Source organism: Manacus candei, unplaced genomic scaffold (genome assembly GCF_025592945.1).
Source record: "Manacus candei isolate 608988 ecotype Guabito, Panama unplaced genomic scaffold, ASM2559294v1 h1tg000033l, whole genome shotgun sequence".
Taxonomy (NCBI): Eukaryota; Metazoa; Chordata; class Aves; order Passeriformes; family Pipridae; genus Manacus; species Manacus candei.
Window position 1 is genome coordinate 2,783,224 of NW_026138081.1, and position 24,268 is coordinate 2,807,491.

Consider the following 24,268-nt stretch of genomic DNA (forward strand, 5'->3'; position numbering starts at 1 on the left):
GCAAGCTTTTTTTACTGTGTCTGTGAACTGCTTTTTGCAGTTGCTTAGAATGTAAAGATTTAGCTCATACTCCTTAGGAAAAAATTATCTAATGCTTACAGCATTAGATGTTCTCTTAGATCAGTTCTGTATGTGCATGGCCCACAAGAATGAAGATATAATAAACACTAAATAAACATGATATCTTGAAACTAACCATACCTAAGAAAAACTGCACCAAAATCCATCTGTTAACCTCCATTCTTAAAAAATAAAATATTTACTGCAACCAGTGCCCCAAACCAGAAAAGGAACATTGAAACAGACCTGCCAATTCCACCTGCACTGAAGCAGTCATTACATGCACACTCAGTAAATAACTGAATAGAAAGTTTAAAAAATACTTTGTAAATTGCAAACATAAAGGACAATGAAAAATCTCCTTAAACAACCCACAAAAGAATGTGGTCAAGGACCATCAAAATAAAACCCAGTGTCATGTCCACAGTTTCAGAAAGTTGTTTCTGTTTTAATATGTTGTATCTCATAGAGAGGGCAATTCTAATATTCTGGCAGTATGTAAAATTCTGAGCAAGTTAGAGGAGTTAGACTAAAAGTGAGAGATTATATTGGGCCAACGTCAACTGGATCTTTTACTTTAAGCATTATAATTCCACATTTTACTAAAAATGAGTGATTGCAACCGTGTTTTATTCATTTAACATGGCACAGAGCAGCTAAAGCAGACTGAAACAACAGAAAATTATTCAAGATGACAGATCTACAAAGAAATCTGCCATTTGGTAAACCAGCTGGTCATAATTAGACAAACTCATTTTTGAAGGGAGGACACAAAATCTTCAGTAATCAAGCCAGTTAAACCAACAAGCACACTAGTTACAAAAAGACATAGCAGGTGGAAGATCCTTTTCCCTCTTAACCAGGAATAAAAACACTTGTCCTCACGTTTTCTAAACCAATTCCATGTTTGAGAGAGGTAGCATCTTGTTTCAAGTGCAGAGCTGGGAGTTACTCAGAGAGCCACCTCCTTAAGAGCTGACAGAAATCATGAAAACTCCTCTCTAAGATCCTGATCCACAGCTGTATGTACCATGCAGGGTATGACGTCAATTATTTTTAAACAAACAGCACCCTGATCTCCTTCTACAGTAGCACACAGCCAAGGTGTGAAGAACTGACTCAGCAGGTACTGGGTCTTCACAGGCTTTGCAAGTAACACAGCTGATTATCCATGACTAAAACCAAAGAATAACAGGACCCTTGTAGTAGCATAAAGCATATAATGTGGTGTTCCATCTTCATGCGTCCACACAAAACTGAGAACCCAATGTGCCACCATGACACTTTCTTCTCCCTGTTGTACAGGTCAGAAATGATATCCACCTGTAGCTTCAAACACAAGCTTAGGAACAATTAAATTAAAACGTCCAAACCCACAAAATTTTAAGATCAACAGTGGTTTTAAATGAATGCAATTGACTAAGAAATATTTGCAATTTAATGCAAATTTCTACTTTACTGGAAAAAAAAAATTTTAGAGAAGATTTCAGCTTCTCAGTACACAGTGAGGAAAGAGAATGTGGTAAGACCATCACACTCCTTGTATTATTACCCAGCTTTCCAGGTTTACCATTCACACATCACCACTTCAAAAGATTTGCCCCGTTACTGAAAGACAGTGAGGTCTTCTCTCACACAAACTGCTCAATCTGGACCAAGCACCCCTCACTGAGGTGGTGCACTCAGGTAATACAAGTCACCTTGCTGAACAGAGAGAACACCAAGGAACTGGCAATAAAAGGTGGTAACTCCCTGTCAGACAAGAACTGGCCACACAGATGAAAGAAGGAGGTCCTCCCTGCTTCAGAAGTGGTAAATTACGGGACCGGCTCAGCAGCACTAGAACCAGCAGCTGCAGGCTGGCACATTGCTGTATGGCTGGACTGCTGGGAGCCCATCCTATCCAAGCTGCTAAGCACAAGATTTATGGCAGGTGTGCTAAGAGACTATACAATGCATAATATCCAAACCCTCCAGTGCAGGAAGAGCATTACACTTGAATAGTCTTTAGCAGAGTTCTGGGAAAATCTTAGCTATTGTTTCACTTTCAAACATGAGTGCTAAAATGTATCTAAATACAGTGACAAAATTAGTATTTTATATTTTTTAAATCCTCCAGCAACCATGGGAGTTCTAAGACAGATAAAACACTGGCTGGAGTCAATTGAAGCCATGGCATTGTAATAGTCGAAGTCAATCTAATCAACATGATGCTGGAAATGGGGTAGCAGCTGGTCTCCCAGTGCTGCCACTACCAATCAGTAAGCATCATTGTAACGTGTCTGCCAATCCAGATTTCTACAATCAAGATTTCTATGTTGCAACAATGCTAACGGAAGCGAGACAATCTGGATGTAGTACTGTCAAAGTATTTTTAATGGAAACTGTTTTAAAGGCACAAATCTGACACCATGGTAGGTTACAGAAAGCATTTTAGCACTTCCACAGGAAATTGCAGATGTAGTTGTGGTACACATTGGTATGTCTGTGCTACTTTTAATCTGTTAAAATACTTTATAATTAGTCAAAGCACAACCATTAACTTGTACTAATGGTAAATATGTGTTCCAGTGAATCACAGAAATCCATTATGCAAGATCTCAGTAAAACAGGCTGGACAAGACACACGCTCATTTCGACTTCGGACTATAGAATCGTTAAGGTTAGAAAAGATCTCAAAGATCATCCGAGCACAACCATTAAATCGACTATGCCAAAAACGTTCAGCAATTCTTCACGTCTATTTGTAAACAGAGATGCATTTTTTCTGATGCATTTTTCAAACAAGAATTTTATCCCTTCAGCGCAAAATCATAAACGTATTTCGGCCAGAATACTCCTGTGCATACCGCACCAAGGCGCACTGCTGCTGGCTGAGCCGTGCCAGGGCAGGACGATGGGGGCAGAGCGCCCGTGCAGGCGCCGGGCTGGCCCGAGAGGTAACGCCGGCAGTCCCAGCGAGCCCCACAATACGGCCCCAACCCGCCAAACTCCCGGGAAGGGCCGTGGGAAAAAGCTACCAGCCCAGCTCCACGTCGGGAAGAGGAGGAATAGAGGAGGGAAGGGTTGTGCCCCCACCCCAAGGGCCGCCCCGGCCCAGCCGCGCCCAGCCCCGCCTCCCCACCGCCCGCGGAGGGCGGGCTCTACTCCCGCCTACCCGCTGGTGCTGGGGAGCGCTGGGCGGCGGCGCTGCCCCGCGACCCCGAGGCTGTCGCCTGCCCCGGCCCCCGCCTCCTCGTTGTCCGTAAGCGCCGCCTCTTCCTCGGCCCCCGCCTCCTCCGGGACCGTGGCAGTCCCGGCCGCTTCCTTCAGCTGGTGCCTCGGCCGCGCCGCTAGGCCGCCGCCGGCCGTGCCGGACCCCTTCCCTGCGAGCCCGGCTGCCGCCCCGCTCCGCCTGCATGGCCGGGCTGCGCCTCCCGGGCCGCGGCGCCGCGCCCGCCCCGCCCACTGCCGGAAAGGGGCCACTTGCCAGGGCCACGGGGAAATGGCGGCGTCCGCGACCTCAGCAGCGCCCGCTGCCGGTGGCTGGCGCGGCCGGGCCGGGAGCGCCGGCGGGGAACTCACTGTCAGCCCCGCGCCTCCCGGGACAGCCCCACACGTCCCGGGATAGCCCCGCACGTCCCGGGGACAGCCGCGGACAGTGGCCGCGGGATGCTCTGCCCCTGCACCCTCTAGAGGTCTCAACGAGCAAGGAGTGGAAAATCGCTATCCACATGTATTAAAAATAAAGAACTCCAGCAAATATGTATTCAATGTTTAGAAAACAGTATGGTGAACTAAAGCCACATGAATCATGGAATTGTTTAGGTTGGAAAAGACCTCTAATGTCACTGAGTACAACCATTAATCCAGCACTGCCACGTCCACCAATAAACCGTGTTCATTAGCACCACATCTACACATCTTCTAAATACCTCCAGGGATGGTGATTCTACCACTTCCCTGGGCAGCTTGTTGCACTCCTTAACCACCCTTTTGGTGAAGAAGTTTTACTGTGGTGCAAGTTGAGGCTATTTCCTCTTGTTGCTTGCTACCAGGGCAAGGAGAATGAACCGCACCTGGCTACAACCTCATTTCAGGTAGTTGTAGAAAGTCATAAGGTCTCCCCCGAGCCTCCCTTTCTCCAGGTTAGACAAACTCAGCTCCCTCAGCTGCTCTTCCTTTGTTCCAGACCCTTCACCAGCTCTTTCTCCCGTCTCTGGACACACTCCAGCACCTCAATGTCTATCTCATAGTGAGGAGCCCAGAACTGAACATAGGACTTGAGGTGCGGCCTCACCAGTGCCAAATACAGAGGGAAAATCACTGCCCTGGTCCTGCTGGCCAAACTATTGCTGATACAAACCAGGATGCCATTGGCCTTCTTGGCCACCTGGGAACACTGCTGGGTCGTGTTCAGCCAGCTGTTGACCAGCATCTCCAGCTCCTTTTCCACAGGGTAGCTTTCCAGCCACTCTTCCACCAGCCTGTAGCATTGCATGGGGTTGTTGTGACCCAAATGCAAGACCTTTGCTTTCTGTAGCAAATGAGGAAAAAAGCAACTGATCTCAGGCTGACAGGGTGTTACATGGAAGGTTGCACTGCATGAACCCCGTGAGGTGACTCCACAGCCACTGGAGGAGTGTCCTCCTCTGAGGATGCAGAGCAGAGACACGAGAACAGCTTTGTGCCATGCTGGTTTGTTCTGCTCATCTTGAACTAAGTAGCCACCCATGTGTCCTCGGGAAAGTTCACCAGCTTCCTAACACCAGCTTGCCAGATCCCTCTTGAGCATGCAGACTGTCATTTGACAACACACATTAAAACATCAATCTGGTTTTGAAGGTTTTTAAACCCAGTAGCCTTTCCAGAAAAATATGACCACAACTCCCATTCTCTGAAATCGTGGGCAGTACTTACTCTGCACTACTACCTTTGGTAAGGGCTGCTCAGTTCTGGGGCACGGCATGCAGCGAATCAGTAAATTAGCTTAGTGTACATGCAAATAAATAAAATAACAGGGAGCAGCACTGGCAAGCATGTTGCAAAGACATCCAAGCAATTCTCGTGCAGCCAGCACAGGTCTGGCAGACTCAGAAGGAGATAGAGATAATAAAACCTGGAGAGCCCAAGCTGTGCCTGCATCTGTGGTGCAATTAATCTGTGACACGAACAATCTGCCCCCAGATAACTGGAAGCTGACTATATGTACAAATTTAACAACTTACATTAATTAACACTTGATTAGATAGATTGAAAAAGTATCATTAATATTTGGCAACAAATAGCAAATACCATTACAACTCGTAAGCATGAACATTATACATCAGTAATTATGAGACACAGCGAAGTCATGATACTGTACATATGCATTTTGATTTTGTAATTTGATTTTGATCTCCCTATTATTATCAACTCTAAGATAGACAATTAACATAAATTATGTTACCATAGCACACTGGAGTCCTGCTCACAGGCACTATTGCCATGAGTAATACACAAACAGATGACAAAAGGTAATGCCATGAAGTGTTAACGCAGACCTACAAAACAAAAGATTATAGAGTATGAAGAGGTGACAAGAATGGTCAACATGTCAAGAAGAGATCTTTGCATACTAGCAGCTTAGCTACTGTCGGCTTTTATAGACGTCACAGTAAAATAGCCTGTTAGGGAGGGAAGGCTTTGTGTGACAGTAACAAGACTGCTTTTTATTAAGAAATTAATTGTAGTTTCTGTACCATATTACCAGTGTTTCTGCCACCCATGTCAGTTCAAACCAAGAAAAATTGTGTCAGGACAACAAAAACTTCTGCTTCTCCTTTTGCTCTGAAGTCTGCAATCCACGTGGCATAGTTTCAGCAGTCTTTCTTACTAAATCCTAATGTTAGGGAAGCTAAGTGACCTAAGAGGGGGACACTTGCTACCTATGGCAAAGACAAAACGTTACAGGCAACAGCATCTAGACAATTTCTTGTCTTCCCTCCTCTGAGAAAAGTGTTATGTTCTGGCAAGAAAAGACAGAAAGTTGAAACAATCTCCTATGCAGTTGCTCAAACCCAGATGTTAGGCAAATGTAGAAGTTAGTATATGTTTATCCATGTGCTTAATATTTGTAGCTGGTGCCTTTTTAAGACCGTCTCTAGCCTTAGCTGCTGTCTTGCAACTTGCATAAAATTCACGAGCCCTGATGGTGTTTCAGGTACATTAGCTGCAAGGCCTGGAGCACAGTCCCGTTCTAGGAGTACCATTGGCTATGTTAGAGTTTAGCTGGCTGAGTCAAAGGTCAGCTGCACTGCTTATAAGACGTGTTGTGAAGAAAGCTAGAAATGAGAGCCTCCTTCTCCTTTCCCTTGGGAACTGCTTTTAAGCCGAGGCTGTACCACTGACCCTCACAGCAGCTACATCTACAGCTGGTGTCCTATCTCCTCGATCCTGACTCAGATCCTGACTCAGACCTGCTGGCTGGGCTTCCTGGATTGCTCTTGGACCTTCCTCATCACTACAGACTTGCTGTGCGATCACTGGACTATGTCTTACTCTCATCACTGTCACTTCTCAAGACTTCTCAAGAACCAAACGTGCTTCTCCACACCCTGCTGCTTTTTGGTGAGGTCTTAGCTCCCACCTGCCTTGGCATCATGCTCCACCTGTGGCTCACCTTCCTCTGCTAAGCAAATGGCCCTCACACCCCCTGACATTGCCACACTAAAACCACTACCACTCTGCCATGCATAAAATTTTGTCACATGGAACTTTTAATGTGCAGAACAACTCTGCTCACTGTCCACAATAAAAGAAGCATAAGCCACATGAGGTAGCAGAGATAGAGATTCATCTCTCAGAGCTCAGCTACCTATCACAGCCATACAGCTGCTCCACACACCTTTGTTTCACACTAAATTAATTTCTACTCTTAGAGGTTGTGTAAAGGTTTGTAAAGCCAGCACAGCCAGCCATCAGGGCAGCTCTGGCTTAGGGGAAGTCTTTGCAGAATGCAGAACCAGGATGGAATGTCTTCCTTTGTATAAGGCTCATTAGGACTGCTGTCGCACTTCAGCATTCTTGGCTGCTAGACTGGCTCTGCAGGTTGGAGAGAGAGAGCCAAGCATACAGATGGTCAGCATGCACATACTATGAGTATTGCTAGTTTGCAAGGCCTATACATGAACTAGAATCCTGTTGAATTAGGTTCAATATATGCTGTGTATAAACAGAATACAGATGCACAAATATTTAAATATAAAACAGGAGATGACAGACACACAGATGGAGGAGAATGATTTTGGGGAGCATGATAGGCAGAAGTCTCGGTACATCAGGAAATTTGCCATTATCCAGTTTCATCACAACAAGAGATAACCATTAGGTAGGGTTTGAAGTAGAAAGATACAGATTAAAGTAGATAAACTTCTGTGGATACTTAGGAGACCAGGGGCAAAACTGAAGGAAACAAAGAAAGCAAATAAGAATCATAGAATCATCAAGATTGGAAGAGACCTTTAAGATCATCAAGTCCAACTACCAACACAGCATTGCCACTGTAACCCCTAAACCACTAAACAATATCACCAGGTTCAGATGCCTCTTAAACACCTCCAGGGATAGTGACTCAACCACCTCCCTGGGCAAAGAGGACAATGAAAGAAAGTGAGATGCTTTTCTGAAAGTTCAACTAGCAGCTGTAAAAGCTTGTATTCAGCTGATGAGAGACAGGAGCCAACTACTTGGTACAAAAGATAGATGTGGGAAAGGGATAGGCTGTAGAAGCTACTTGCCAAGGCCAAAGATAACGACTTTCTGAGAATTAGGATGAAAGATGAAAACACGGAGAAGTGGTGTGGATGGATAGGGAGGACCATATAATAGAGATCTGATGCAGAGAGAATCCTAATGACTTAGAGCCGGACTTCAATAGCGATGAACCAGTGTCTGCTTTAAAAAAAGGGATCATCTTACCAGTTTTACACTAGCTATATGCCCAACAGAAAAACCTGTTCATAATTTTTCTTTCATTTCTGACTTTAAAAACTAAATACTCTTTGACTATTCCAAAATTACACAGTTTTGCAAGACTAAGCATCAAGCAAGTCATTAGCATCATCTGATGTGATTGAATTGCTCAGAATCCAGAGGTTATCTGTGAAAGAAATTTTGCCTAATACAGGCATGTGTTCACTGGCACAAGAAAACAGCACTGAGGAATGTAGGAAGGAGTGGATGTCAGAGGAATGTATGCATTAATAGAGTGGTTCTGTTTTCACCTTTTACTGCTAATGCAAGTATTAAATTGCTTTTGTTGCATTCTTTGTCACTATGGTTATCTATTGCTTCTCCCTCTTCAGTTTACTCCTTTCTATCCTCAACCCTACCATTCACTCACCAAACTACCCAGACTGTACTTCCACACCTAACCCGGTCAGTCTCCTCTGTCCTGAGATCTCTCGATAGAGAAGAATCTTTCTTGCCTAACTTATTTTTCTAGAAACATCTCCTTGACCTTGCCTGCTTCCTTAGCTCAGATTCCCCTTCAATTGCCTCAAGCACTTCTAACACCTAATTGTTTCTTGTTGTCACCATGGCAGCATGGTTCCTAAATCCCTACGCATCCTCAGTTTTCTCTTGCTCTCTTCCTGTTGTTGGTAACTTTTCAAAATTTTCCAAAGATAATTTCTGAAACCTTGACATGCCTTCTACATAGTACTGTAGGAAACAACACAGTCACTCACTGTCTTATTGCACTGCAAAACTTTACATGTCTGTCTTTGAGAATATGTAGAGTGTCTCCTAAGGTATTCAAAATGTGGTAGCTGGTGTGATTGACTATCTTATCAAACAATAGTTACATTGCTTTTTGAAATGTCATAAAATGTCAGAGTACATTGTCTTAGAATGTACATTTGTGGGTTTTAGTTATCTTCGCAATGGTAGGAAGAATAACCTAAATGCAAAAGGAGAACACAAATCATTTGATAGGTTGCTTTACAGGTGTTTTTATGATAACTCTAGTGGAAGTCTGTGCTATTTAATGAGGTACTTTCATTTTCTGGTTTTTTTCCTTTGATCTTTATAGCTATCTCCAAAAGGATGTTTTTGAATACAGAAAGCAATATGCAACACTGCTAAGATCCTGATGACAATACACCAAGAACAAGAATGGGAGTCAATTTATTCAGCAATTCTACTGTTGTAAACAGTTCATCAATCAACCATAAGCAGTTAGAGGGGCATAGCCTCTGGGAAGTCATTACTATTGCCACTGTAACTGCAATTGTAAGCTTAATAACCATAGTGGGAAATATTCTTGTAATGATATCCTTTAAGGTTAACAGTCAGCTCAAAACTGTCAACAATTATTACTTGCTGAGCCTTGCCTGTGCAGATCTCATCATTGGGATATTTTCTATGAACCTTTATACGTCCTATATACTCATAGGCCATTGGTCTCTTGGAAGCCTTGCCTGTGACCTGTGGCTAGCACTGGACTATGTAGCTAGCAATGCCTCAGTAATGAACCTTCTAGTCATCAGTTTTGACAGATATTTTTCCATCACAAGGCCTTTAACTTACAGGGCCAAACGCACGCCCAAAAGAGCTGGCATCATGATTGGTCTGGCTTGGCTAATTTCCTTCGTGTTGTGGGCACCGGTAATCTTGTGCTGGCAGTATTTTGTTGGTGAACGAACAGTACCACCTGAAGAGTGCCAGATACAGTTTCTAGATGAACCCATTGTCACCTTTGGTACTGCAATTGCTGCTTTTTACATTCCGGTGTCTGTGATGACCATTCTGTATTGCCGCATCTATAAAGAGACAGAGAAACGTACCAAGGACCTTGCTGAACTGCAGGGTTCAGAGTCTGTGGCAGAGTTTGAGACAATAAAGCCTCAGAAAGCTCTCCTGAAGTCTTGCTTCAGTTGCAAGCAACAAAACTTAGTCAAAAGAGAGAGGTGTCAGGCTTCTTGGTCTTCATCTAGTCGAAGTACGTCAGCCACGGCGAAAGCCTCTCAGGCAGCGAGTACTTGTATCGACTGGGCCAAGGCTGACCAGTTAACCACCTGCAGCAGTTACGCATCATCAGAAGAGGAGGATAAACTTGCCGCTGACTCAGTTTTCCAAGTAACTTACGGAAGTCCATCTAATAGTAAGGCAGAAGAGTTTCAGGAGAGTACAGATGTTGTTGTCAAAGACCAACCTGAAGAAAATGATTTTGAGAATCAGAAATACTTTTTGTCACCTGCCAAAGACCACATACAGAAAAGTAAAAAATGTGTAGCCTATAAATTCCGATTGGTGGTTAAGACTGATGGCACCCAGGAAGCCAACAGTGGTTGCCAAAAAGTAAAAATAACTCCTTGTTCTGCTGCTCTGTCAAAGGATCCTTCCATCAAAACCATGGATCCAAATATAAATAACCAAATCACCAAAAGGAAACGGATGGTTCTTGTAAAGGAGCGCAAAGCAGCACAGACTTTAAGTGCCATTCTTTTGGCTTTTATCATGACATGGACTCCCTATAATATCATGGTTTTGATCTCCACATTTTGCCCTGAATGCATTCCAGTAACACTGTGGCACCTCGGATATTGGCTATGCTATGTGAACAGCACTGTTAACCCCATGTGTTATGCCCTCTGTAATAAAACTTTCAGAAAGACTTTTAAGATGCTGCTTTTCTGCCAGTGGAAAAAGAAAAAAGTGGAAGAGAAACTATACTGGCACGGCAATACCAGACTGCCATAATTGCTTTTGAATAAGGAATAAGGGGAAATATATATATATTGATGTAACTTAGCAAATTGACTGTAATTCTGTCTTTTCAAAGCTGTTGCTTTATGTGTCTAGTGGTTAAAAAAATCTGCTGATAATTTAAATTTTGCATGAAAATAGTGCGTGCTTGGGATAAAAAGTCAGTGGCTGCTATGAACGACACAGTTTGTTTTCGACTATGCAGTAGATCTGCATTAAAGTGACTATGTTTGGGGGTCTTATGTCCTTTCTTTCAGCCTAAGAATATGTAGAGTAAATTATGAACTACTAGAAATTAGACTGGGATGATCATCCAATCATCAGGTTAGGTCATGCAGTCTTTCTCCCTGTAATTCCCTGTCTTTCTATAATTCCTTGCTAGTGTATTGTCTATTGAGTTTTCAATGTACCAAGCAATGGAGCTTGTACTACTTTTGTTTTGAGACTTTTCCACCTGCTGTTAAAATGCAATCAGGAATATGTAAAGGGATAAATGCTGTCATGCCCAATACTAAATGGTTAGGGAGATTAATAATACTCAAAATGAACACACGTATTGCAGGAGATTGTAATACTGATAAAATTTCCACTTTAAGGAGGACTTTTGTGGAGACATTGGAAGGGCTCATGGTGAAAGGAATAGATAATGTATTTTGTATATGAAGAAGCCAGTCCCAATCTCACTCCCAATCCATCATACAAGTGACTGTCATCTGCAAAAATGGTGTTGATTAGCAGATATCTCTAAATTTCTCCAGTTCCCAGTGCCTCTGAAGGAAATTTTAAAATTTTATGCAATACTGACAATGGTAAAAAACACAACTGACTGTAAAGCATAATGGATACAGTCTATCTACAACACAAGGAAAGCCTTTTTCCAAATCACCTTTGTTGTGCTTCCCCTGAGCCCAGAATTTTCCGTTACTGATGAAATGATGCAGAACAAGAGAAAAATAAGGATTGGTGCACTGTACGTTTACCTGTATATAAACAGTGACAGAATTGGCATCCCTGAAAGATTTTTTTAAAGTAACTTTTGAATATTTCTATAAAACTATTAAGGACACTTTACACTTTTTGTCTTTGAATAGCTTTACAAATACTAGTCAGTATCAGGTGCTTGGAAACACAAGTTACCTTCAGGTACTGTCTTTTAGTCCAGCAGAGCCATTTCTGCTACCGTACCGGGGGCTGGCGTCAACCCCTCAGGTGGCTATAGCTTCTGGGACTGGGTTGTACTGGCCTAGTTACAATGCCCTGAGGCACTGGCCACTAACTGAGGTTTGCTGGGGCTTTTGGTGCCGGGGGCTGAACTGCCTGTGCCTGACTGATGTCTGTGATAGATTGGCAGGAGTCCTGCAGCACTGACTGGGTGCATAAGCAAGGGGCTGCCTTCAGCAGAAGGCCGTTGGAACAGAGCTGCTGACCTGCCTCTTTCTGGCAGGAACAAACAAGAAGCCTTAGGAAAGACCACGAGAAAACAAAGTTAATGACAACAGGAGTCACAAGGAATGAAGATGTAAAGGAAACAAATGTTTATGAAACTCAAAGTTCAAATTCACTTCTAGCCTTTCTATTAAAATTCTGAGTGAGATACTCTGGAATATTAGTTTGGGACAATCTTCATATAATATCTGCTATACACGTTAGTGGGACATTATGTTGGTGACATGACCAAGTTGCACATTTCAGGGATTGTATTAGTTATCATGAATGTACCATTGCTCTCGGTGAAATTATTTGTATAATTTTTTAAATTATCATACCATCAAAAATTTCCCTACAGATAAATAATTCCACCATTTCAACAATCACAGTACAAGTAATTAACACTTGCTTTATCTCCAGTCTCCATAGGGCAAAATTGTGTCAGTGAAAGGTTAGCAGTGTAATAATGTAAAAATATATTCTCTAAATTCACGATTGATTTTGTAATGCACCATACTGTGCCTATTATTTTTTGTACATTAGCATATGATTACTTATTAAAGGAAAGCAGAGGTTTTTATAAAGACCTTTTCATCAACTTTGCTCTGTCACTATCCAGAGCTTTTCCTGTGTACAGTAACTATGTACACATTGGTTATTATAGTGGGTTTATTTTATATTACATTGGATCAGACATTCAGTAAACTATGCTTGATTTTTAGCAAATGAATGTGCCCCTCTGGGGCAAAAGCTGTAGTTAATGGCAAAATTTATGAGGTAGTAACAGTTCCTGCTAGCTGCACTGTTATTGCTAAAATGAAGCATTGGCTTCTACTGAAATTAAATGGGATATTTTTTGTTGGTTTCGATTTCTGTTGAAGAATGTTCTGTAAGTGTTTATGGACTCTGTGTTCAGCTAATGTATTAAAATACATGGTGATGGATGCAACAATGTTGATTTATTATAATTGTGAAATATGTGCTCAAATTATGCTGCTAGCACTTAATCATGTGAGAGATTACATGACCAAACATGAGTACATTGTAAATATCAAGAATTATATAAAGAGGTATGTGTTGCTTTATTGTTATGTAGGATATTTTTTCTTAAAAAAGAAATCAAAATCACAAGACAAATGTGGTTGTCATCAGAGTATCACTTAGTACTTAATTATATTTTGTACCTTTGAAAAGTGTTGTGGGACTTTTGCAGTGTAGGACAATCTTGTTGTCTGTATTTCTGTAGTTATAATGACATTTTTACTGATCCTATAATTGGTTATGGTCATGGACTAGTGAAATGTTTTTTGTAAAATTACATTTTATTTATACATAATTACATACATATACATATATGTACAAATATATGTATGTATTATCAATAGAGATGCATAAATATACATCCCTAACTAAACTTTTCAGAGACCCAGCAGCTTTTATATTTTTGAGTATTGAATTTTCCCACAGACTTGAGGTAGGATTTTTGCCTCTACCTTTTCATATATGCCAGCCTCCCTGTATGTTCCAGATCCCAATAAATTATCAACTAACATTAATTTTCTGTAAATATAATTTATGTTTGTAGATAAATAATTGGAATAGTTCCCAGAATTTTTGAACAGGTATAGAACACCTGGATACCGCTGTGCACTTTCCGTGACTACTTAGAGTGAAGAGCTTTGCAAAGGACAGAAAGTCATGATAGACCATAAATGCAAGGGTTTCCTTTATAGAAAAAATCTTATTGAATTACGAAAGAATGAAATCAAAAGACTTACAGAGAAAATAGTCTAAGAACCTGTAAAATACGATAGAGAATATTTTTCTATTAATTATACAATTCAGTTGCCAATAATGCTTATCCTACTCAACTATTCATGTCAATTATTAACTGCTATTAACTGTTGAAAATTATTTTTATTTGTGGATTTTTGTTCCTCATCTCATTTCCTGCACTGGGAAATATGGACTTGAGGAGTCCAGATCCAGAGGCAGTGATGGACTTCAAGGCAAAATACTTCACTGTACTTTCTCATCACACTTTAGATATTGTTCCAGTTTCAGAGCTGAGTCTCATAAAAAGTCCCCATCTCTAATTCTGATAATTTTATCTGGCACATAGGGCTTTTTCTCAGTGATCTGTGACATTGCCTCCTTGTCATATTTGATAGATGACCTGAACATGTCAAATTAATGTAACTGATAAATCTTAATGCAAATGCAGGTAAGGATAGTTACATCCTGGAAGGAATAAAAATCTCACTGAGGTGTGGTAAGCATGCTAAATTTAACTGAGAACTCATTACAACAAATAAAGAATCCCATATTGATTTGGAAGGTGCTGTTTTCTCTTAGAATGTAGTTATTATGGAACTGGATACCCAGTTTAAAACTGAACTTAATAGTTGTGGACTTTGTTCAGATTCTGAAATTTGAATAGGATTTTGTAAGATGCTTCTTTACTTGTGGTAGGAAACAGTTTCCAAATTGCCCATTCGTAGTTTTGGATTCCAAAAATCTTCATATTGAAAGAGAATTTTTGGATGCTTCCTTTTTAAAGTTACTCTGTAATTTTTAGGGGACCTAATTACTGCTGCCTTCCCTGGATTCTTTGCTCTAGGTAAACAAACAAACAGACAGAATGATGTAGCTTTCCTCTGAAATTCATTTTCTTTCCTTTCTATACAGATAGAAATAATATGAAGAATATGAATATGTTTCTTACTTAGGCTTAGTGAGAAACAAAAACCTGTTTCCTCAGATATACCTAACAATCAAGCTGGGGTTACTACAGTCAGTTTGCTGTGAAGTGTACATCTAGGTGCCCCTCTGTTGGAAAGAACTCTACCCAAAAAACTCCACACTGCTTCCTTCTTTTTGATATTACAGAAGGTTTAAAAAAACTCAAACAAACAAAAAAACACACAAGAATGGCCCACATTCACTACTTTTATGAGCTACAAAGCAGGGTCAGAACTTTCCTCTGAATTGCCCGCAGTGTTTGCCTTGGGGACTCCCAAGGCCTCCATCAGTTCCTGTAATGCTCCTGCAGCTGCTGGGTAATCCGTGGTTTTTCTGTTTTGAAACAGCCTGCTAAATTTTAACTCCAGAAATGGATATTGTGTCTTTTCACTTAACTACTTGGCTTTCCCCCTACCAAATCAGAAAGAGGCCAATTATTTCATACATGGTCATCCCAAGTCTCCGTTGCTGCCTTTTGAACCCACTAAGAAATTTTCTTCCACATGCAATTAACAGTTGTGTCATAATGCCTTAAACTTTGACCATTCAAATAAGCATCTTGTTTACAATTTTATTAATAGTGTTGCCATAACTATAACTAGTTTAAAAAAATTGATAACATTGTGTTTTAAACCATGAGATAATCTGTGACTATTAGTGGTTTCAGAAAGGGATGATGTTGCAATTGTTCTTTCTATCTTGGTAGGTGTATTTCTTCAGAGTTAAGGAACTTCGGTTTTCATTACACTCAGTAAAAGTGCTGCCTTTTACTCGATACTTTTGCTGTTAGCCACTAAATGCCATTCGCTTCTATGTGTATCTGCTGATATATCAGTCAGTCTTCCTCAAAAAAAACCCAAATCTTTGAAGTCCTTCAAAAGTTTTCTTCTCAACAGGTACTTCTCCAAACTCGGGTTGCTGATGGTTCCTGTTTCAGTAGACATTTTAAGTTTGGGGTTTATATAGAATCCCCAGATTACAATGCCAAGATATAAACTGTAATATCTTTTACTCCTTACATGGTGCAGCTACCTAGACATAGTGGAAGTCAGACAGTTGGTTTTACTGTATGCTGTCCATAAGGTCTCCTTAGGTGTGCAATTCTTCAGCTATGGGAGGAAGAGTGGAGAGAGGGTGCAGAGGAGGATATCAGCTGCGGAGCACAGCTGCATTCAACTCTGCCTGGGCCCTGATGCCTTCTGAAGTGCAGAAGAAGTCAGAGTGACTAAAGGACTCCTTTTTAATTCTAGGAAATAAGAACGAGGTGGGACAGCTAATGTTGTTAATTTATTGATGCACAGGATTTTCGGTCCTAAAACCACTTTGTCATACTTTTAAACCTACGGTTAACACATAAAAAAAGTTACATGAAAGGCCAAGAAATCAGAAACAAGAGCAAGCATTTTCTCATATAAAAATTGAATGATTTTTAAAGACAAAAATAAATAAATTCTGAGTTGATTAATGTGGTATCGGTATGTGAGAATGTGCTTGTCTTTCCTGCAGTTGAGAAAACAGGGATAGGGAGAAATGCAAAGTAGCAAAGAGGTGAAGAAAAGTATTTCATTGCTATTGTTAGGAGATTGCTTGTTAAAAAAGGAACGTCTCCCATTCACAGGTGCTTAGAGCTGAAAGCTATTACCCTAGACCTTGTCATTTTGGAAAGATATTTATTTGACCTAATAGGCTTGTTTCAGCAGATACTTGTGGGAAGACTCTCCTCCTTTCTTATACTGCAGGCGACAGTATAATCAGGAAAGGCTGAGAGAGCATGGGAGAAATGTGATGGGCAAAAGAAAACAGGAGTAGACAGAATGGAAACCCCCATGCTTCGGTCTGAGATTTCACTGACTCATTGTTGAAGGCCAGCTGCCTTCTGGATTGCCTTTCTGCAATCTGGTGATTTCAGCAATGGAAGAAAAAAAGTCTGTTAAGATAGTCTTTTGCTAGGGAATTATGAAGTAGAATTTAGTCCACTTTTAATGGTTCCATGGTGGTGGATGTTTTGGAATATTCTTACTTAGTCCCAAATTCAGCTCCAATAGTAATATCCATCCATAGTTTGTTTAGAAGTGTAGAATGTACCTCAGTCCCTGAGTTCCATTAAATGTCTTTGTTTGAACTGAATTGATATTTCTGTCTTTTTTTGGTCTTGCTTGTAAACTTATGAGTTTTTATTGCATTTTTATCTAATTCCTATACTGGAATTCAGTATCAGTATAGGTTTGTAGGGCTCTAGTCAATACTAGAGTTCCTCCAGAACTGGGCAGCTGGATTTGGGCTGCCAGCGCCCAACTCATTTATACAAGTTATTTGCAGAGTCCTTTCTTTCAAAACTCTCCAAAACAGGCCAAGGGTGGGCTGCAGAGCAGGCTACTTGCCTTTGATGATCAGACGCAGCCTGTGGACTTTCTGTTATGTGCTTTGATGTCAAGGTTATTCAAAACATATTTTTGGAAGGTGTGTGAGAATCTGGCTATATAGCCAGGAATTCAAATAAAAGCTATGGGAGACTGGCAGCACTTAGGTGATATTCTTGTATCCTCATTACAACTTTGGAGGCATCCTGATAGAGTTACAGCAGAACCCACATTAAATTGACTCAATGATATAAACTCAATTCAGGTATTAACTGTCCCCTCCTGTATCACGCTTCTGTCTTTGAACACAAATTCAGGGGACAAAAAAAATCAAATGCTGCAAAATCGACATGTGTGCTGAGTTGGCGTCACCCACGCAACATAGCTGTATCTCTTTCTGAAAATGTTACAGTGCATCATGAAAAAATAAATATTACTTTTTTGGCTTTTCTGCTTCCCAGTTAATTTATCTTCTTAAATAATCCTGATAGTCTTAGTCTTTTCAAAACACAATATGATTTATTTTCTGTGAAGCAATTTTTGTGAAAATGATGATATTTTATCATATTTTAAATTAAAAAGCAGGAATTTGCCAGTATTTGTTTGTTGAGTTTCTGTAACTGAAATATCTAAGAAAATATACATGATAATCTAATTATTATCCTGACACTTTGTATAATGCAACAATTAAACCTCCTCAATTATCATTCAGCTATTCCAATGGTATAGAAATGTGTGAAGGAACTCAAACAGAGGTAAAAGAAAACAAGGTCTTCGAGGTTATCAAAGCTAAAATGCTTTTATTTATTATTTTAAAACAGAAGAATATATAATTTTTATTTTATAATTAGAAAAAAGGCAGTGTTTAAATACTGTCAGGTCTGAGTACCAAAACAATTGAAGCTAGCAAATGTGAAATAAATGCAATGCTGTCTTTTTTTCTCACAGTGGTATTAAAAAAAGAGAAAGCTGAAGCACATCATGGAACAGGGAGAAGCAACACTCAAATCATGGTAAACAAAGTGAAGTGATATTCAGGAAAAAATGAAGCAATAAATAAACAGTTGCAAAATCAATTTGATCTTTTAAAAAATGTGTTGTCTGAGTTTCTTGGGGAAATATTCAGATGGGTTGTAAGCTTTGGATTAGTAGCTTTAAATGGCAGAGCTGACAATCCCATTAGTCCTGGGTGCTCTAAATTGAAGGAAGAAAAGAAAAGCCTATGCTGAATATTTCAATGTGTATGGGATCATTAAAAAGTAGAGATAAAAGAAGAGTCAGTGAATGGGGAAAGAAGCCATGGGAGATAAGGCTAATTCCAATTTTATAAATTAAAATACTGTTCACTAAAGTTAGAAAGAAAAGGCCTGTTGCTGCCCTATGGTACACAATACTCTTCAATATGCATTTTGTAAATGTAGGCACTTCACTGGAAATTTCTCTCATGCATGATATATGAAGATGTGCAATTATAGGAGATCAATCATGAACATTGATACTGGAACAAAACCTTCTGAAATGCATTTATATTCATGTATATATTGTATAAGACATCATATCCTGGATTTCATACCTGGCTTGTCTTATGGCTAAAATACTATAAAATGAATTTTTTAAATCTTCTGTTTATTTAAATCTTATGGTAGAGGCCTCAGTTTCTGACAGTTTCTCACTTGTGTGGTTGGCATATTTCTATGACATGGTCCAGTCCTGGAAGATATGTTATCATAAATCCCTTGCAGAGGCCCAATTTAAATTTTCAACCATGTTTACTTAGTGTGATTATTCAGTCAGTGAGTTCAGTTCAGCCACTGGACAAAAAGTCCATGTTCCTTTCAAAGTACACATGGCTTATCTACAGTTCAATTTTCTGACACGGGCAGGACCTTGATGGAGATGACAGGTGGTGCTCAATGGGTTTGATCATCATCCATGCAAATTTGCATAGGCGTTGCTTGTTGCAGTCTTTTTGCCAGTATATCATGTTCCTACGGTTTAGATTTGCTCCAGCACACGCGTCGTACCACCAGCCTCCCCCAGGAATGTCATTGAGTTCCAGTTTAGCACAATTCAGAAAGTAATTGTCATTGTCTCTGTCCTTGGTGGTGAACTTCTGGTTGTCATGGAGATAGGCTTCTGTGTCCAGGGTCAGCGCATCAGTGGCATTACCTTTGTATAGACCGACCCTAATGCGGTATTGAGATTCCTCACCTTCAATAAGGAATGGTTCATACTGTCCCCATTTAATTTCAGCATTTAGGTTTACAAGTTTAACTCCAAGTATATATTGCACAGAGCTGCTAGTTAACTGATGCATATATTCATTTCCTAACCAGTGGTTCTCATGAACAGAGCCAAATCCATATTTGTAGTCCCGCCAGGTCCTGTCAAAGTCAACAGTACTGTTGGCAGTAATGTGCTGGATTATTGTCCAGCCACCATCCTGCATGTTACAAGAGACAACAATAGGGTCCTCTTTTGGTTGGATGATGTAAAGACCATCTCTGGAATTTCCTTTGGAGCGCTGAAAAATCTCAAAACAATCTCTTGGATAGTCTGAGAAAAAAAAAAAATTAAAGTGAATTTCTGCTCAAATAATGAATTTTAGAATTTGAACTCTGTCCTTTAGAGTGAGCGAATGATTGTCTTCTGATTGGAAGCTGACTCTGACTTCATCCCAGATGGTTGGCACTCACTCAGCTAAAGAGGGAAGACTTCAGGACAGAAGATGCAGCAAATGTTCAGATATTCAAAAAAAGGTTTGTTACCCTGTGATACAACAAAAGTGGTATTGTATGGTCTCATGACCAAGAGATCAAAAGTACACTAAACAGTCTGGTTAGTATAAAAAGCAAACAAACAAAAATGACAACAAAAAAAAGTGCCCCCAACTTTCTGGAAAGAGAAGGGGACCATGAATGACTATTTTATCTACTACTGGTCCTGTAGGGAATTATACAGTCTTCTCACAGAATAATTAAATTTCTTCTCTTCCAACTGAAAGGCACTGTAGACTTCACAAACTGTCACTACTCTGATAGAAATCCTCATCTAGTTCCCAATCTAATTTTAATGACTTCCACTGTCCATCTTCCTTTCTTTAGTAGTATTCTTTAGTTAAATAAGTGCTTCTTCCTGTGTAATAAGCCCCCATGTACCATGACAAAGCTTATATTTTTAATAAGTCTTTGTTTTGTTAGGGTAAGTTGTTAGGGTAATTAATTTCTTTTATTATTTCATGTAAGATAAATCTTCAGTTCCTTATTTGTCTTAGTAGCTTTCCTGCATCTCTTCACTGGATAATCTCCTAGAATGTGGGTATAATTTGCACACAGTATTGCAGATGACCTTATACGGTGACACTGATTCTTTCAAAGTCTTACTAAAACATCGTTGTTGGTATTTTCTAGGATTGCATTTGTATTGCTTAGTTTCCTTTAAGCTGGAGTTTTGTTCTTTGAAACTGGTAAGGTCCTCACCTTGCAGTAAAACCACCCTGCAGTAAAACCTAAAATTTTGTACTTTATTTTTCGTCTCAGTGGTATTACTTAAGAACATCTGTGGGATTTTCTACATAATATTCCTACTTTTTGTATTTGCATTTCTCTCCTTCATGATATCATTAAATTCTATCATCATATTCCTATTTCTGCATTGGTATACTCCATAAGAATAGTGAAAAGATAACTAATTAGCAAATACTTCCAGTCTCACCTTGACTTTATGGCTTACTTTTCTACCCAACTCATTTTCATTTTCTTTTCAATCTCAGTGTAACGCTACCATCTCTGATTTAATATTGTATTGTATCATAGGTTTTGTAGAAATCTAGATGGACTAAACCTGTTAAATAATTATTCAATATAGTCTTTTATATTTGATATTCGGAAGTTTATTGATACTTCTAAGCCACTCAAGACAGATTTACAGGAGTATATAGGCTTTCTGAGGTCTTAAGTTTTCTGCCTTTCATTTCCTAGTAGAATCTACAGCCATGAATAGAAGAAATTTAAATCTCAATATTATCTGCATGACATTATTAAATATCCTGAAAGAGCAGACCTGTGTACACAGCTCTGTACCCCAGTTGTTAGAACATTTGCCTGGTAGACATTGCCTGCCTGCCTCCAAACTTGATCCCATGATTTTATAGAAGGATTATTTAAGTTATGTATATAGTTATGTCCAAGTCAGTGATATACACAGTGACACTTGTATTTACCCCCTCAGTGAACATTATAGAACAATTTCTGTCGACAGATAATGAGAACATTTTTTAGGCTGATTGTTATAGACAATAAGATTAATTTGGAAAGTAAATTTTATAAACCCCAAAGTGCCATTAGTCTGGGGATGAAAATGAATCAATCCCACTACTCTTTGTGTACATTTTATGTGGGATCTACTCTGGTAAATGTATTAAAAGTGTACCAAGCTGGATTTTGAAAGCTACATAGGCAGAGGGTTACCTCAATTATAGGTACCAATGGGATCTAGGTATCGAGATGTAAGAAGTAGTCTGGGTATGATTGTTCTAAGAATAAGTCTTCAAATGTCACAGAATTTTATTTAAAAATATGAACAAACAAACAAACAAAACCAAACAAGCCCCACAAACAAAACAACAACAAAACAAACCAGAGAAAACCAACAATGTGTTGATTTCTCTTGAATTAGATGGCTGCAAAGTAAGGTTTTTAAAGATTTGGGACTTTGCGGCAGGACATGTTCATGTTGCAAACTATTTTTTCAGGGCTAACTTTCAAATATGTGAGCTGAAAATGTTACAACAAAGCAATAAAGTAAAACACAGCATGCATCTAAATCTCTCAACTGTCTTTGTGAGTACCTTTTTCATTGGCATTACCCAGTCTCTCAGAGTCTCTCTCGGGGAGAAGGTGGGCATTAGCCAGGACCACTGCCTCTTTGGTGCTCAGTGACACAGTGCATTGAGAGAGCAAGAACAGCATAAATCCTGCTGAGCTTGTCGACATCTTCCTTCTGAGTCAGTTCTGCAGAAATACAGAACTGTAACACAGATCAGAGCTGAAAATGGAAATATTTAGGACTTTTAGTGTGGAAGTCCTGAAGGAGAAAGGCTTTGAAATACCTAGCTTCAAAATAGCAGGCCTCTGTCAAAATTGGCTTCTTCCATCTTTGAGGTACCTTTCCTTTCCTGGTGTCTCACACCCCATTTCTGACTAGTCATTCCCGTGACACAGAGAACTGTGCTGCCACACTTAGAACATCTCTCACCTCTGTCACCTTGTGCCACGCTGGGCAATGAAAAAAGCCATTGAGAGTAATGTAATGACAAAAGAAAAAGCACATCTTATATTTATCAGAGTTGAATTTCTTATTCCCTGAGTCCAAACTACAGTGAAGGAGAGACACCAATGGTCGAATTGGCAGAAACAGTAACATTATCTCTGCTGACTGTCTGTAGCTCAAACAGTACTCAAAGACATGGTTTTCCTAATGCTGGGAATGTTTCCATGCACTGGAAAACTCACTTAAGCACATCTGAACTATGCTTTTTGTGAATTTCTATCTACAGGTTTAAATAATAGGTCACAGGTTTAAATCAGATTAAAAACCCAAAAGTTCAATAAACAAATCAAAAAGAACTTTCTTTTAGCCTCTCCAAAATCAAGAGTGCAATATATTGAATTAAAACAGCTTTGAGCCTCATTTTATCCACCTTTTGGGGTACAGAACTTATAACCCTCCATCTGATACAGCAAGAAGTCTTAGGCTATTACTAGAGTAAATCCTGCAGTCCTCACTTAGGCAAATCCCAGATTCTCTGAAGAGGAGTTTCTGTATCAATGACAGTTTAGACTGAATCAGGATAACGAATGTTTCCTATATTCTCAAAGGACACATTTACTTAGTCTCTAGCCGAACTTTTTTAACTTTTTAATTTTTTTTTTAATTTAATTTTTAAGGACTGGGCTCCCTACAGTGACTTTGATGAAGGCAGAAAACAGATCCAGCAAACAGCTCTTCAGTCAGAGCTTATTTCCTGCCAGTGTCAGCACACAGTCTGCAGAGGCCAGTATCCTCTGCAGTGGCTTATGTTGCAACAAGACCACATTCCTTATAAATCTAATGACTTAGCAGCAGATTCAGTAAACAGTTTTCCAGAATGAAAAAATATTCAGCACATTTTTAAAAAAAATATTCAAGATAAATCAACATAATAAAGCTCAGGTTTGAGACTTAAGTTTTATACCTACCATAGAAAACACCAGCAAAACAGAATTTTCTACTCTACCTAAAACTATTCAGTAATAACTATGATTTACTATTAGCATATAATTTGCTATTTTATGCAAAGTTGGTCATTTGACATTAGGATCATAATAAATAGGAAAATTACCTTCCATGAAATTTGGCATAGTGCTTCCCTTAAAGCATTTAAGTTTGCTGTGCCTGTATTTCCTACTGTCATGTATCATTTTCCCTGAAAGCTTCTATTATTATTGCTATTACTAACTATTAAATTTTAAATTACTTGAAATCAAAACTTAACCCCCAAGCATAATTAAACTTCATGAAATTTGACCTTCAACCGGGAGTTATTTTTTTAACTGTTTCATCTTTCTTTTAGCATTTTTGAATGAGTCAGTCTTTTCTTTTTTCACGCATATTTACACATTGAAGTTATTTACATATCTGTTTAATTCCAGAATAGAATTTGATATTATAAATTATTAAGAAATCACCCAAAGAAAACAGCCCTGGGCATGCATCTTACCTCTTTGAAGTGAAGACTGGCAAGGAAGAACACAAGTAAATGAGCTCACTCTCTACAGTTGTACTTTGCCTGCTACTTAAGTCCAAGTGAATAAATCAGCTCCAACATGCTATCACAAATGCAGCAAAACTGCATATTCCTTATTTCACACTGTGCTTATTCTGCTGGACTTTGCTCTGACATATTACAC

The 24,268-nt window shown here is 39.6% G+C and overlaps 3 protein-coding genes across 9 annotated transcripts in view; 1 reads left to right on the forward strand and 2 right to left on the reverse strand.

Moving 5' to 3' along the window:
- AVEN (apoptosis and caspase activation inhibitor) overlaps positions 1-3,513 on the reverse strand; it is a 98,396-nt gene extending 94,883 nt beyond the window's left edge. Inside the window, exon 1 of the mRNA XM_051791815.1 lies at positions 3,218-3,513. Coding sequence (XP_051647775.1) covers positions 3,218-3,460 — 243 coding nt within the window. The 5' untranslated portion in view covers positions 3,461-3,513. The remainder of the gene's footprint in view (positions 1-3,217) is intronic.
- The window catches only part of CHRM5 (cholinergic receptor muscarinic 5), a 59,582-nt gene extending 45,821 nt beyond the window's left edge, over positions 1-13,761 (forward strand). For all 4 annotated transcript variants that reach the window (XM_051791807.1, XM_051791805.1, XM_051791806.1 and 1 more), the window contains one exon: positions 9,113-13,761. In XM_051791807.1, coding sequence (XP_051647767.1) covers positions 9,196-10,782 — 1,587 coding nt within the window. In that variant the 5' untranslated portion in view covers positions 9,113-9,195 and the 3' untranslated portion in view covers positions 10,783-13,761. The remainder of the gene's footprint in view (positions 1-9,112) is intronic.
- A 5,074-nt stretch (positions 13,762-18,835) lies between these two features.
- Positions 18,836-24,268, reverse strand: LOC127472906 (fibrinogen-like protein 1-like protein). 4 transcript variants are annotated; one of them, XM_051791829.1, is made up of 3 exons: positions 24,079-24,268; positions 22,186-22,364; positions 18,836-19,874 (listed from the first exon to the last, which is right to left on the reverse strand). In XM_051791829.1, the coding sequence occupies exons 2-3, from the start codon at positions 22,310-22,312 to the stop codon at positions 19,174-19,176; spliced, it is 828 nt and encodes a 275-aa protein (XP_051647789.1). In that variant the 5' UTR covers positions 22,313-22,364; positions 24,079-24,268; the 3' UTR covers positions 18,836-19,173. The 4 variants fall into 4 exon arrangements, with proteins under 4 accessions (XP_051647789.1, XP_051647788.1, XP_051647786.1 ...); XM_051791828.1 differs by having other exon boundaries at positions 22,168-22,346; positions 24,079-24,261; XM_051791826.1 differs by having other exon boundaries at positions 22,168-22,364; positions 24,079-24,260.